The following is a 16,485-nucleotide window of genomic DNA, read 5'->3' on the forward strand; positions in this document are numbered from 1 at the left end:
AATCTGATACTTGAGATATTAGATAGGGTCTTATATTGTGTCTAATAATTTGGCCAGAGATGCATCATTGGAAAATATTACTTTCACTGTGAAGTTAATTGCATAATATAATTTATTTCATCTAAAAATGTTGAGGACATTTTTAAAAAACTGATGTTGAGGACATTTTCAAAAAAATACTGTGTTTTTTGTTGCAGAAATATGAGTTTGTTTTGGAGGAAATCCTCCTTTATAATTAAAGGGTAATGTAAGTGATGTAACATAAGTTAAATGTATGTTAGCAAGATAACCCTTTTTTTTTTCTTTACTTTTAATTTTTTTGCCAACCTCAAACTTTTTAAGGTTGACAGCTAGGTAGGCATTGCCGAATGCCGACCCTAATTCTGAGTGCTATATATATATATATATATATAAATATATATAGCTCTAAGAATTTGGGTGGGCATTCGGCAATGCTGATCTAGCTGTGGGCCTAAAAGTGTTTGAGGTTATATATGTATATATATATATATATATATATATATATATATATATATATATATATATATATATATATATATATATATATACACATATATATATATATGTATATATATATATATATACACAAACATATATATATATATATATGTATATATATATATCATATAGATATATATATATACATATATATATGTATATATATATATCTATATGTATATATACACACACACACACATATATATATGTGTGTGTGTGTGTATATATATATATATATATATATATATATATATATATATATATATATAAATATATATATATATATATATATATATATATATATATATATATATATATATATATATATATATATATATATATATATATATATATATATATGTATCTGTGTGTGTGTGGTATTTTATAATCAACATATTTGTTTTAAAATTTAGTTGGATTGAGGGTTTGAAGAATAATTCCCAATCTACTGATGTACACACTAGTAGTTTGACTGGTGAAGGCAATTTTAATTGGAGGTTTATTTTTCCTTTTAAATTCTACAAAGCTGAAGAAAGAGTGGTTATTCTTAAAAAGGTGCTATAAACTAATTATGCTATTCTTTGCAAAATAAACAAAAAGAATCTTTTATTATAGTTATTTGATTAAAATATAATTTTTATTTTTCAACAAAACATACAAACAATAATTTATTATAATTCATGTTTTAGGCATCTTTATTTTCATGGGATATGTCAGAGGAAAAAGTTCCAGCAAGATTGGTTTTGCAATGCTGGGATTCGGACACTTTATCTTCAGATGATTTTATTGGTTTGTTTTTTGAATGAATGTTATTCTTATAGAATAGACAATAGAATAAGATTGAGGGAGTCATATTATTACTGTTATTTAGTGTTATATTACTACTATCAAATAGGGTATATAACAAAAGAATAAGATTGTCAATAGGTTCAAGAAATTTTGAAATTTCAGGGTTCCAAGTGCAACAGTTTTAAAAATATAGCTTTATAAACACTGCGCAGTAGCCCACTTCAATTTAAGTCTTGTAAAAACAGACTACTTTAAAGCCTCATAACTTTTTTCTAATTTTCAACAAGTTTCTCATTTTTTCTAGAAATGTTTTTTGGGTAATTCTGTATTAAAAATACTGATTTTTGTTAACTTGCATCATATCAGAAAAAAATTATAGCCACCTCAACTTCAAAATAATTTGAAAAACTTTCTTAAGGTTAGCAAGTATTTTTTGTCATTTAATGAGGAAAAATACTTGCTGACCTCGAAAAACAAAGACCTCTTTGCTTCTGACAAGGCTGAAAGTAACCACTATTAGAGTTGGAAGTTATTGGAAGAGAAAAGATGAAGTTTATAGAGCACGATAACAATTGACAGACAACCTCAAAGATTGCAAATTATATGAATCAGGAAAACAAGATGAAGGAAACGAATTCCAAAGAACTGATTTTCAAGGAAAAAAACTAGATGAATAAGAATTTTTGGAGCACATAAAAACAGTCACAGTAAAAGGGTAGTTACAAGGGTGGATTTTAGATTTAAAGAGATAAAGAATAGAATCCAGAATAAGAAAGTGTTAAGTACAATAAAGAGATGCAACCTTAGCAGATGCTAATTTTGGAATCAATTTGATATATGGTTTCCAAGAAAGATCAGAAGTAAGAGTTAATCCTAGAAGACGAAGGGTAGGTGACTCATTGAGTACATTACGGTTCATAAATATAGGAAGATCTAGATTGTTGCAATAGCGCAACAATCTAGATTGGTGAACTTTGACTCAGGTAAAACTCAAAGTTTTATCTGAGTTAAAGTTCACCTGTCACTGAGACCCCATGCTGTAGCAGAAGTGAGATCCTTTTCAAGCTCAAATGCCCCCTCGAAGCAATCAGAGAGTGTTGGCTTTTTATCAAGACAAGAATAAATGTAAGTATCATCAGCGAACAATGCCACTTTATATGTGAGAATTTCAGGGAGATCATTAACATAAATTAAAAAAATATTGGGCCAACGATTGAACCTTAAGAAACCCCTGAAGTTACAGAATAAAAGAAGAATGCTGTCCATGAAAGACAACTTTTATACTACGTTTGGTAAGGAAGGATTTAATAATCTTAAAGATGTTACCTGATACACTGTAAGAAGAGAGCTAATGGAGATGCCAATCTTTATCAAAGGCTTTGGAAATGTTGAGACCCTCAGACTCTATCTAATGCACAATAAAACCTATCAGTTATTACTGTTAACAAATCAGCAGTAGAACAAGAAGACCAAAATCCATATTGATGATCAGAAAGTTATTAGATTTAAGATGAGAGATTTAGTGTTTGTTAATTAAAGACTTAAAAACCTTGCTTATGATAGTAAGAAGAATGAGAAGGTAGTAAGACGAGTCAGATCGCTCACCAGAATTTTTGAAAATAGGGATAACAGATGCCACTTTCTAGCAGGCTGGAAAACAAGACTCTGATAAGCACTTGTTAAATAATTTTATAAGTATAGACGACAGTTCCAGAGAACACTTCTGCAAGACTATAACAGGTATGTTGTCCGAACCACAAGCTGTAGAAGAGTCTAAGCAGGAAATCACTTTAGATACAGAAGCTGGAATTATGCGAATGTCAACCAATGATCAACCTGTTTGTTGGTTATATCAGGATGTGATATATATACGGCTATGTCAACTTTCTAGGGTGTGATTTGTGGAATCAAGAAAAAAGATTGATGAAAAGTTCTTAGCAAACGATTCAGCTTTGTCTTTAGGTGAGGTAACGAAATCTGAATAATTAAAGAGAGGTGAAATAACAGATTAATTATTCAGTATTTATGTTAATAATAACCACAACATTATGTATTTTTTTAAATGTGTACTTTTACTTGAGTTTTTTTTAATTAAATATTTGAAACAGTAAAAAAATAAAAATAAAAAAAAATAAAATTCTGAATTAAAAACAATAAAAAACACTCTAGTCTATTAAGTTGTGTTTTTGTGTTTTTTTAAAAAATGATGCAATTTAATTAGTTTTGTCAATTTTTTATGGTTTTTACATAGAGTTAAACCACTTATATATAGCCGCCACCAAATCCTGGTAATCTTTCTATGAAGTTTATTAAATTGAATTAGCAACTGTAATTAATCTTTATAATACAATAACAATATATGAGAAAAAAAAATTTTTATGTGAAAAATTAAAAAATGTTTTACTAGTCCAATTGCTGTGCCATGTAACTTTGAAATACTGAATAAACTAATTAATTAATTTTATTTTGCATATTAGTAAGGCTGTCATTAGAAACTGAATTTTTGAAATTAGAGGCTGTCATTAGAAAGGCAATATTATGCAGACATTTAGAGTTTAGAAATAAAAACCAAAATAGGCTTGCCCCTACTGTGGAAGGGGTTGTTTGGTGCAAGTGACCCCTTTTTGTACCAGTTGTCCTTTGTTTTTGCGCAAATTCTATTACAAAAATTATAAACAATATTTATTTGGTATTTTAAATTGTCTCATTTTTGAAAACCATTTTTTAATTTTTACAATTACAAATAAAATAGTCCAAGCTCTATGTAGAACTTCAATCTGTTATGTAAGATCAATGGCACTTTATTTTATCTGAGTTTAAAAGTAAGGTTAATTTGAATAAAGTTTTTTTACAAATAAAATAGTCCAAGCTCTATGTTGAACTTCAACCTGTTATGTAAGATCAATGGCACTTTATTTTATCTGAGTTGAAAAGTAATGTTAATTTGAATAAAGTTTGGTGGATATTCTGACCGTGAAAACTAAAATTTGAAAAACAGTCTCGCTGATTTTTTTTGTTTTATAAAATTCATAAAGGTAAAAACTTTAATTATAAACTTTAACTATAAACAATGGCTTGTTCTAGTGATAAAAAGATTTTACTTTGATTTGAAATTGAAACTACTTTGTTTGGTATTGTTTTTTCATTGATTTTGTTTTTGTTATACAAAAATAATATTTTAATCATGGTCACATTTTCTATTCATAACTTATTCTTGCCCATGAATACAATCACTATTTACACAGATTTATACATTATATATCTAGTTGTAAAGAATAACTTTCTGTTATCTGATAGGAATATATATATATATATATATATATATATATATATATATATATATATATATATATATATATATATATATATATATATATATATATATATATATATATATATATATAATTTATGTTGTGTAATGTTATTTCTAAAGTTAGTAAATTTATTGACAAAAAAAAATGCCAATAAATCTAAGGATATATTTTAAGAAGTAAGCCTTTTTGCAGTAATACATGAAGCAGTATAAAATTAAGTGGCCAGTAATTGGTGGTTTCACTCTAGTATATACTTGATTTTGTCAATTTTAAAGACAAAGCATTGTTACAAGCTGTTTTACCATAAGTGGTATATATAAGTGCCAAATATGGGGTATATATATATATATATATATATATATATATATACAGTCGTCCCCCGGTTAACGAACCCCCCTGTTAGCGAACTTTCGGTTAACGAACCGAAAGTTTGCCCAAAATCCTCCCCCGGTTAACGAACCGGAACTCGGTTAACGAATTCAATTTTCAATTTTTTGGTAAAAAATTTGACAAGGATTTTTCAAGTTCAATTCTCAATTTTTTGGTAAAAATTTGACAAGCAATTTTCTTGTTGAATTTTCTTTCAAGTTCAATTTTCAATTTTTTGGTAAAAAATTTGACAAGGATTTTTCATGTTCAATTTTTAATTTTTTCGTAAAATTTTGACAAGCATTTTTCAAGTTCAATTCTCAATTTTTTGGTAAAAATTTGACAAGCAATTTTCTTGTTGAATTTTCATTTTTTGATAAGCAATGTTCATGTTCAATTTTTAGTTTTTTCTAAAACTTTGACAACCAATTTTCATGCACAATTTCAATTTGTTTCAATTTTTAAAAGTGCATAAATCTCAGGTTTCAATCATTTCACCTTTGCCTATTTTATTTATCAAGTTGGACAATTTTTTGAATTTTTTCCCCCATTATTTCGGCAAAATCCACCAATTAAAAATTTTTTAATGGCGGCCTATGGGAAAACGCGTTTCGGTTAACGAACTTTTCGGATAACGAACTAGTTCGTACTCCGAATTAAGTTCGTTAACCGGGGGACGACTGTATATATATATATATATATATATATATATATATGTATATATATATATATAAATATATGTATATATATATATATATATATATATATATATATATATATATATATATATATATAATATATATATATATATATATATATATATATATATATATATGGGTGTGTATATATATATGTATGTATTTATTCTAAGGTGATCTTACATTGAATCTTACTAACATACCTCGTCCATCTAAAACCTCAGTACAATGCAACATGGAAATTATGAGCAACGAAAATCGAGATTCTATTTTTAAAAAGAAATTGATTAAAGGTTAGTTTCTGTTTTATAAACTCGGTTTGCTTTAGACTTTTAAAAAGTTACATATACTATAGTGTTACTTAATTATTTAGAATTAAAAATATAACATGTAGTTTTAAATAATTAAATTTTGTTCATTTATTTGTATATTAACTTTCGGTTGAAGCAATGTTACATATTGAGGCCTTGCATTATACATTTCGTTTTGGTTACTAATGTTGTTTTTATGTAATTGAGGCATAATATTTTTATGTAACAAAATGTAATAATGTAATGTGTGGAAATGCATGGTGTTTTATAAATAATGTAGCGTGTGGTGCATGGTGCATGGTGTTTTATAAAAGAATAAGTACAATAAAAAAATTTTTGATTCAAATAGAATATTCATATATTATATATATATAAAATTGCTTTTAAGTAAACATAGATAAACATTTTAAATGCATTAATGAAACAGTAAAAAAATGTAAGAGTAGTCATTTATATTTAAGAACCAGAAGGAATAATTCATTTATGGTTATGAAAAATAATACTTAAAGTATTGAAATGAAAAACATAATGAAAGAAAACATAAATAATGATTGACATTTCATACACATTTTCGCTTGTGGATATAAAAATTATAAGACAAAATTGAGACAAAGCAATTGTAACTCTAATTAATAATTGTAAATTTCTAAAAGCTGGGTTGTTTTTTTTAGGTTTTGCTTGAATTTTTTCTGGTTTATTTTAGAAAGTCTGGTTTAAATCTGGCTTTTATTTAGAGTATTTGGTTGTTGTTATTTTTTTTTCTTTCTAGATTGTTTTATTAAATCTGGTTTAATTCAGGTTGTTTTTTTTTTAATCAATAATGGTTAATCAAGTAATCATCATGTTTAATCAAGCTTTTTTGCTACATAAAAAAACTGAAATAGAGCAAAATAAACAAAAATGAATGAAAATATGAAAAGAAAAAAGAACTAAAATAAGGAAAAAAAATTTTTTTGTTTTTTACGGCTTTTTTAAGGAATTTCAAAGAATGGAATAAATTCTCACAGGTAAGTTTCAACAAGTTCAAAAAATTTGGTTGCTCTTTCTTTAAAAAGTTAGCAAAAGTTCACTAACTATTATTTAATTGTTATTTTTATATTTAAATAACAACTGTACAATCTTAAAATTTTTAATTTAAAAACTGATCAGATCTGATTGGCTATTAAGTTTATTAATCTATAGCTTATAATTGATTTTTTGTTTTAGATTAACATCTTTAAGTTGACAATTCTAAACAAAAAATCAAATGAAAATTCTAGTAGTTATCAAAGGTAGTGGGAAAAAGAATTTGCCTGAGTAAAAAAATGCTCTGATGCATCTGAACAAGCTTTTTGTTGCCTCTGCCACACTTATCTACATCCACACAAAGGTAGCTTAGAGCAACATCTAAACAGCTTCACACATTAAAAGAGAAAAAACTTTGAATCTGTTTCAAAAGAAGATTAACTTTTTGGGTCAAGTAAAAGTTTCAGATGTAAACACTAAAGCAAACATTAGGCTTGCTATGCGTATCTGCTGTCACTCAGAAATTTCAACTGCTGACCATTTTTGTGAAATTATACCTAAGTATGGTGTAAGTAGTCCCCTGGAATATTTAAAACTCCACCGCACTAAGCGCACTAAAGTAATCCAGAATATTATCAACTCTAGAAGAAGAAATTTAAAAAAAAATCAAATCAAAACTGTTTTCCATTCTCATTCAATAATTAACGGATGTGAGTTCAATCAAGAATCTTGCAATATGTGTGAGAATTTTTTCAGAAAAAGAGAAACAAACTGACTTTCTTGGTCTCTTTTAATTGATTTCAACAACTAGCAAAGATCTCTTTAGTGCCTTGAATTATAAACCCAACTCTATTGGATAATCTTTTAAAAACTGCATTGGATACAGTTTAGATGGTGCTTCAAATGTTATTGGTATATATAACTCAGTCTGGTCTTGTGTACTAACTAAAACGCCAAACTGTACTATGATGAGGTGCATTTGTCATTGCCTAAATTTTGTAGTGCAAAATGCTTTTAATGCAAATCTCCAGTCGGCTTTCTTCTGAGTGATGTTCTCCGGTTTTCCACAAGAGCATTCTTCGTTGAAATGAGTATGAAAAACTATTTGAAGTCATGAATACAAACAGTAAATGCGTGGGAACCCCAACCCTTTTCAGAGATTTTTTTGCAACTTGTTTGTTGGTTCGAGGAAAGTGTTTTATAACTTGCTTGTGAATTGGCAAGAACTAAAAGAATTCTTTATTTGTGCTAAAATGAATGCAAACTCTGAGGTTCATTACAAAATCTTTTCAATAAGCAAAATGTTCCAAGACAGCACCATTTAGCTCTATGTTGTTTTTCTCACTTCAGTTACTCAAGAGTTAGAGCGCCTAAACTCTCTTTCAAAGGTCAAATGTTGATCCAGAAAATCTAATGAATAAGCTAAATATGCATTCAAAAAGCTTGAAGCAGCTTGTTTTTTATATCAAGAGCTTTGTACTCCCTCTTCAGTGTGTTGATTTTGTAGCCAAAATCTCCTCACTCTTCAGAGTGCCAGATTTACATTCAAGGGCAACCTCAAAATGCAAAACTGAATGTTGAAGAATCAGTCAAAAATGTGAAAATTTGCTGTAATGATTTTCTTCAGAGGGCAATAACTGAGCTTGAAAAAAATCCTCCAGAGGACAGATCAATTTTTTACAGCTTGTCAAATCTGTCCCCAATGAAAGTTCTTTCCCAAGTTGAAAAGTTTCCATTTTCAAAGCTACCTTTGACTCACCTAATGGGTACAAAAAGTCAAGAAATTGAAAATCAATATAGTCCGTCAAAATTTTTCAATATTTTTTCAATATTTCCGACTACTGTCTTGTCGGTCTATGTGTTCCTGTTTCTAACTGTTTTGTTGAGAGAGTCTTTTCACAGGTCACCTATGTGAAAAGCAAATAGAGAAACAGAATGTCATACCAAGTGTTGGATGCTGTCATTCGCATTAAATCTTATTTAATGATCTAAAAGATTTGTTGTAAAGATTTTAACATTTCTTGTCTCAAAGGTTGGAAATTAAATTTATGCAACAGATGCATGCGAAAATGAAGAAGACCTTCATGTTCATCCGTTGGCAGAACTTTATTCATCCATTGGCAGAACTTTATTAAATGTCTAAAAACTACATATTGATGACTTTTTTTATTTGTATTTTGTATTGGAGAGAAATAATATTTAACCAAATAAATTTTGAGATAAAATGGTTCTACTTTAGTCTTTTTTTTTGTTTTTTTGTTCTGGTTTATTTTATATTTATTTTTGGTTTGTTGCAGGAAAAAAACCTGGCAATCCTGAAAATAATACTAGACTCCTGCAATAATACTACAACTTAATACTACAGTAATACTACAACTTAAATCTAACACAAAATTATATACAAAAATTTGCATACATATTTGATTAATTTTGCTAACATTATTTGAACAAACCAACACTTAAGATGAACTGTAATTTTAGTATGAAAGTTAGGTATATCTTTTTTTTACAATTATAAAATTGTTTATATAATTTTGATTTTGATTTTAATGCACAAAAGTTTTCATTCAATTGGTTACTTTGTGTGGAAAAATAAATAAAATTTCAATTTGCAACCAAGTGACAATTTTTTTAGTTAATATCTATAACATTTTTTTACATTACATGACGTCTCAATTGTTCCACTTTTTAAACATGCAAGCATTTTACGTACATTTAGGTGCAAAATTATAGGCACATAACATCAATCCATCATTGGATTTATATTGGGTTATGTTGGATAACATTGACCAACTAAATCTAACATAGTAATATTTTTGGTTATGCTAATGTTATTTTTTATCAGAATTACAACATAATAATGTTGGTTATACTAACATTATTTTTCATCAGAATCACAACGTTGTAATAATGTTGGTTACACCAACACAATTTCTTATCAGAGTTACAATGTTATAATAACTATACTTTCAATATTTTTAAAAAATGTTCCCCTTTTTTTTTAATGAGAATTTTATCTATAATTCGGCAAGGTAAATATTTATGTGATTAAAAAATATATATTTCTTCTTGAGCTATCAAATTTTTGAATATTGAATTTTTCAAAAAATAAATTTAGTATTAATTTATAATTTATAGTTTAATATTATACTAATTTCAACATCCTATCAAAACAAAGTGAATTTTATTATATGTAAACTTTTTTTATAAAATGTTAGTATTCATAAATAAATTTCTCCTTAATTAATATGATCGTGTAGTGTAGTAGCAAGTATGTACTGTGCAGTATGTGATCTGAGTTGGAGTCCCAATAACTACCAAATTTGACTTAAAAAACAGATTGCTTTTATATAGAGTTTACAACATTGATTCATGTTGGAATATATAATGTTATAATGTTGGAAAATAAAATGTTAGAAAATCTAATGTTATCACTTTTAAATTATCTATATATTTTAAAATTGTTATCAATTCAGATGTGGCATAACATAAGAAATTTTATAAGGATTAACTAACAAAATTATATCACTTAGTTGCAAATTGAAACTTTATTTATCTCTTGTGACAAAGTAACCAATTTAGACAAAACTTTTGTACATAAAAATTATAAAGTGTTTTAAAGTTTAAGTATAAGTAAAAAAGTGTTTTTTACCAACTGTAACCAATTTGAGGAGTAATTTTACTTAAAAATGTTTTAGGGTTATAATTTATTAAAAATGCCAAATATGTTATATATTTTAATATATATTAAAAATATGTTTTTTAATTTATATTTTAACATTTTTTTTTTTTAATTTTTGCTTTATTTTCCCAATTTGAAGAATTAACTAAAGGCAGCAAAGTAAGCAACTTTTGGACTGCCTTTAGTTTTAACCTTCTGCAAAATGATCTAGAGAAAGCTGGTCTAATGAATGGCTGTTAAAGTTTGATTTTAAAAAGTGTTTAATTATGAACTTTGGCAAACACAACTTAAAATAATTATGTTATGTAAATATACCTTTTTGTACCACTGTTGCTGCAAAGGTTCTGGGTGCAGTATTAGCTCTGAATTAAAATGGAAAAATTAAATTACTTTTTGTGCAAGTAAAGCAAATAAAGTTTTGGGTATTTTAAACAATACACTACTAGGTTTTAACAGTTAGTTACTAAAAATTATATACATAATTTTTGTTAGACCATTGATAGAATTCACTGTATCTGTGTCGTTTCCATATTTTGAGAATAAAATTAATATTTTAGAAAAAGTTCAGCATTGTGCTACTAAATTGATATTACCACAAAAATAGCTATGTTATGAGAAAAAATAAGATAAGTTGGACCTTAATACTTTAGTTGTAAGACAGATTCGGGGTGATTTAATTCAAATGTACAAGATATTAAATGAAATGGAAAAGTAATTTTAAACAAGAAAAGTTATCAATCAGAGAAATTTCATCAAATGAAATGTAGTTGTGAAATAACTAATTTTCATTTTTTTTTCTTTTTTAACAAACAGAACATCTTTTTATTAAAATTGACTACCTACTGATGTTATTAATGCTATTCTGCAACCCTCAGAATTAGGGTCGGCATTCGGCAATGCCGACCTAACTGCCGACTTGAAAGTGTTTGAGATCGGCAAAAAATTGCCGACCTCTTTTTCAATGTTTTATGGTAAGACCTTTGTATCAAATAATTTTTGCCGACCTGATGCCGACCTCTAAAAGATTGAGGTCAGCAAATTATTGCCGACCTCATTTTTCCTAATTCCAAGAGTTGTATTCTGTGTAACTATACTCTGTGAACTCTTTTAAAGCTAAACTCAACAAATAATGTAACTATGTTAAATAATGATAAAGTTGCATAAGTGTACTTTGTACACTCACTGAATTATTGGTTACAGCTTTAATATACTATTAATATCATAAGCTTTAAACATTTTAAACTATTGATTAATTATTTTTTTCACTTTGGGGACTTACATAAAGTGCGTACACAGTTGTAGGGGAGGGGGTTACTTAAAAATGTACTAAAATTTACGGGTAGAGGTTATTAAAGACAGCAAGTACGTATGCAGTTTGACTATCTCTTGTTCTCTGTCTCTTCTAATACTGAATTTCTTTTTGTGTTTTTAACAAAAGCAATGATTTTCACAAATTTAAAAAAATCGATATTATGCTAATGTAACAGCAAAATGTCAAATTAACTAAAAGTTTTTAATGATTTTGTATTGTTTACAAACAAATAACTTTTTTTATGTTGGTTGCAAGTGAAGTAAGTTTTAACTATTAGATTAACAAAGAATAGTTATATTCTGCAAACTATAGTTTTAAGTGTTTTTCAATCTTTTTTGTTCTAAAAAACAAGTTGCACTAAAAATAATTAGAATACAAGAACTACAAAATAAGAATTACAAAACCAAAGATGAAAAACTCTGTTTATTAATTATGTCCTGCCTGTCATTTTTATTCAATTTACTTGATTTTTTTAATTTTGCTGAATTGAAATTTAAAATAATTTTCAACAGGTGTTTGAGTGTTACTCTAAACAACTTTGAACAACTCATGTTTGAGTACTACTTTGAACAACTCATGTTTGAGTACTACTTTAAACTATTCATGTTTGAGTACTACTGCATTTTTAAGTTTTTGCACTTTTGTTTTTTACTTATTTTGCTTGACTGTGTTGACTTTGTGTGACTGCATGTACTTGTTAAATAAAAAGATGGAAATGTGCCTACAAACATGGTTTTGTTGACAAGGAATGTTTTGGTATGTTTACATTACAATTTTTTTAGGCAGCAGCACTACTGTAGTTTTATCTTACAAAATATTTTTTTTTAAATATTGAGCTCATTTTTTGCAATACTCACAAATACTCTGCAATATTTTGCAATATTGCGGAGTATTTGTTGAGAGTCACATATATGTCTTAAAGGATTATATTTCTATAAAATAAATTTTTTTAGACTGATAAAGTACGTCATTTTGAAAGAAAGTTTTAGTCACTGACAGCAATTCTATCACTAGCCTATAAAGAAAATTTTATCTGTGCTGTTTCAAAATGATAGAAATCTACCTTTTTATAAAACATTCAATTTTAAAATAACGCAAAAATGCGTAACTGAAATTGGAAGTAAACTGAAGGTTGAAGAGAGTGGGAGGAGTTGTTAAATTGCAAAATAAAATATAGATTAATTATAAAAAATTTTAAGGATAAAATGCAGTAGTGCTCAGACCCAAATGCTTTTTTTTTCCTAATCTGTTATGTTTTGAACATTGCATTTAGTTTTTTATACTACACAGGTTGGTGGCCGTTTATAATTGATACTGAAGAGTCTGATCCTGAACTTGTAGGTAAAGTTGAAGTTCAGTTGGAATTACTTACTGAGGTTGAAGCTGCTGCTGAACCTGCTGGATTAGGTCGTAAAGAACCACAACCTCTACCTTTTCCAAAGTATGTTTTGATAATATGAAATTAGTCATGATAACTTTTGTATAAAAAATAAATAGTTTATTCTTGGTTTAAGGCTGAAAGATTTAAATCTTTTGAGATTAGTAACTAGTTGTAATAGTAATTAATGGAAGAGTTTAATCTGCAAGAACATGAATAATTTATGCTTTTTTTTAAAAAACTGACCTAATTCATCCTAAAAATAAAACTAATAAAATTGGAATCCAAAATTTTGATTTTTTTTTTCTAGTTTATATTTTTGCCTACGATATATTTTTATAAATGTATTGTTTGTTTAGCCGACCTGATGTAGCAATGCAGTGGATGGCAAATCCTCTAAAAGCATTGAGGTATTTTTTATGGGAACAATACAAGTTTTGCTTTGGAAAGTTTGTCATCATTGGTGTCATTTTAGCAATTATGGGGCTTTTTATGTACACGATGCCTGTAAGTTCTAAATGCATCTTGCAATTTTTAAATAAATCGCCATATTTAAGGTCCCAACTTTGCTGGCTCCTAACATTAAATAAAAGAATTTTTTTTAAGTACTAATATTTTTCTTATTTTTGTTTTTTTTAATTTTACAAATATAATTCATTTGATTAAAACTCTGTTTAGTTTTTTAAAATATTTTTCTTAGGATGCTGTTGTCGGCAAGTTATTCGGTGGTGCTTAGTTATTTGGTAGTGGGGCTTAGTTCAATATATGTTTTTGGCAACATATATTGGTAATGATATTTAACATGGAGTCACAGCATTCGTTGTATGAGTGGAATTCGGTAGTGCCCAAAATTATGGTAGCGCCTCACAGAAAGTCATTGCAGATGTTGCTTGAAATAATGATAGTGCTTAATACAACTTTAATATGTGGATTGTTTCACGGTGGTGGTAGCGCTGTTTTAAAAAGAACTGCATCGACTCTATACAATTACGGCTGTTACTTGTGATTCTCATAATTCAATTTGATTATTAGCATGCAGAGATCTTTGGAAAATTTCTAAAGCATAAAACTCAAATTACCTCCTGAGAGTTTCAATTATTTTCAATTTACTACCCTTTTGAATGATTGTTTTGTATCGATTATTTATACTTGATTTAACTGATAAATACTTGAAGTAATATAAAATGTCATGAATAAATATACATATTTTTTTAATTTAAAAAAAAGTTATACACATGCAAATAAGTTACATAATTAATTTATGCGATATATTACATAAATATATAAAGGTGTAAATAATTTATTTTTTTGTTGTTATTTAAATTTATAGTGATTACCGTTTTATTTTTTCCTCTATCTGTTTTGAATAAGTTTCAAAAAAATAATAGTTTACTTTTTTAACATGCAAAAATAAAATTAAAACTTTCCCATCTTGATTCGCATCCATGATAATTTATATGATTTTTCCTCTAGCGATGCAGATTAGAATCCATTAGTTATATCATATTTTAAAAATTACAGCAATGAATATAATTTAAAATAATGTATTTTTTTAAATGCACAATTAATTTATGCGATATTACGTCAACTAAGTAAAATCGGATATTCAAGATGTACTAACTCCATAGCCAAAATATTAACTTTTTTTCGACTTGATATGAAATTTTAGTAACAAAGCAAATTATTGGCTTCGTTGATAATGAAGTTAATAAATATTTATAAATATATATTCTGTATTTTTAAGGATGGTGGCCTTTTATTCTCGATACTGCAGAGGCTGATCCTGAATTGGTTGGAAAACTTGAAATGGAGTTAATATTAATGACAGAACAAGAGGCTGAGGAAGATCCAGCTGGCTTGGGCAGGAAAGAACCAAATCCTTTACCCCGTCCAAAGTAAGCAATAAAGTTTTGCTTATAATTAATTTTTTTTTCTAATTATAAACTACGATATTTACAAAAAGAGTCCATATAATTTTTTTATAAAGCTATTTTTAAGTATTTCTTATATCGTCAATGATCTTTTTTTAAATATCTATGGGGAAAAAATAAAAACGTGTTTTTTATGTAAATTTAAAAAGTAAGCAAATTTAAAAAAAGTAGGTAAATTAAAAAAGTAAGCAAAAAAACTTACTTGCTATGAAATAACAATTGCTTTTTTTTACTTAAAGTTTATATTTCACAAACCATAAATTTTTGTATAATTTGTTGGTTTTGTTCGTTTGTTTTTTAATTATTTGTCATTTTATCTACGAGGACTTATTTAAATATATTACTATTACTATTAGTAATATAATTTCATAAGTGAATTTGCAGTCTTACAACGAGATTAAAAATTGAAATTTAAAGTAAAAGTTTAAGAGTCAAAATATTTTTTTTAGCCGTCCAGACTTAATGATGGAATGGCTGATGATGCCAATAAAAGCGCTACGGTATGCACTATGGGAACAACATAAGTTTACTTGTGCCAAAGCTGTGGCTATGCTACTTATATTTGCAGTCTTAGGGTTGTTTTTCTACTCGATGCCGGTAAGTTTAATTGTAAAATCCTGGTAAAAAGCCTTAAGTTATTTAAAATAGTTTTCAATATTTTCTAAGCTTTTTCAACAAAACGATTTTTTGAAGTATTTAAATGTGCTTCTTAACTGTTTGTATTTAGGGTGTGATTGTGAAGAAAATCGTCGGCTAGTCATTGAATTTTGTAATGACATTTTTAGAAGGAATTTCTCAATCGATTTGAGATTTGACGCATAACGTGAACTCCGATAATTAAAAGTTTCAGATCATCTAATTATCTTTTTCAATTAACTTACAATGCATGGAAGAATAATATATTATATTGAAAATGTGTAATTTTTTATATATTTTTTATTATTGTATTTTATAATTATATTTATAGTTAAAAAAAACATTCAAATGTTTTGTAATGGCACTTTCAAGAAGAAAGAAACTTACCAGATTGCAGGCACTTCCAAGAAGAAAGAAACTTGCCAGATTTCATATCAAATTACTAAACAGTATTAACATAGAAATAAATCTTCTTTTTTTTTTTTGACGGGAACTTAATTCCATTTTCTAGATGCAATAGATCTAGAAAATGGAATTAAGC

General features: G+C 27.0%; 1 protein-coding gene across 3 annotated transcripts in view; it reads left to right on the forward strand.

The window, feature by feature from the left end:
- Nucleotides 1–16,198, forward strand: part of LOC100205903 (otoferlin) — a 166,983-nt gene extending 150,785 nt beyond the window's left edge. For 2 of the 3 annotated variants that reach the window (XM_065796219.1, XM_065796221.1), the window contains exons 46-51: nucleotides 933–1,074; nucleotides 1,209–1,308; nucleotides 5,863–5,982; nucleotides 13,290–13,440; nucleotides 13,737–13,884; nucleotides 14,078–14,710. In XM_065796219.1, coding sequence (XP_065652291.1) covers nucleotides 933–1,074; nucleotides 1,209–1,308; nucleotides 5,863–5,982; nucleotides 13,290–13,440; nucleotides 13,737–13,884; nucleotides 14,078–14,113 — 697 coding nt within the window. In that variant the 3' untranslated portion in view covers nucleotides 14,114–14,710. Of the gene's footprint in view, nucleotides 1–932; nucleotides 1,075–1,208; nucleotides 1,309–5,862; nucleotides 5,983–13,289; nucleotides 13,441–13,736; nucleotides 13,885–14,077; nucleotides 14,711–15,121; nucleotides 15,273–15,757; nucleotides 15,906–16,035 lie in introns of those variants that run through there. The other variant, XM_065796220.1, reaches the window with a different exon arrangement.
- The last annotated feature ends 287 nt before the right edge of the window (nucleotides 16,199–16,485 follow it).

This window comes from Hydra vulgaris, chromosome 04 (genome assembly GCF_038396675.1).
Source record: "Hydra vulgaris chromosome 04, alternate assembly HydraT2T_AEP".
Taxonomy (NCBI): Eukaryota; Metazoa; Cnidaria; class Hydrozoa; order Anthoathecata; family Hydridae; genus Hydra; species Hydra vulgaris.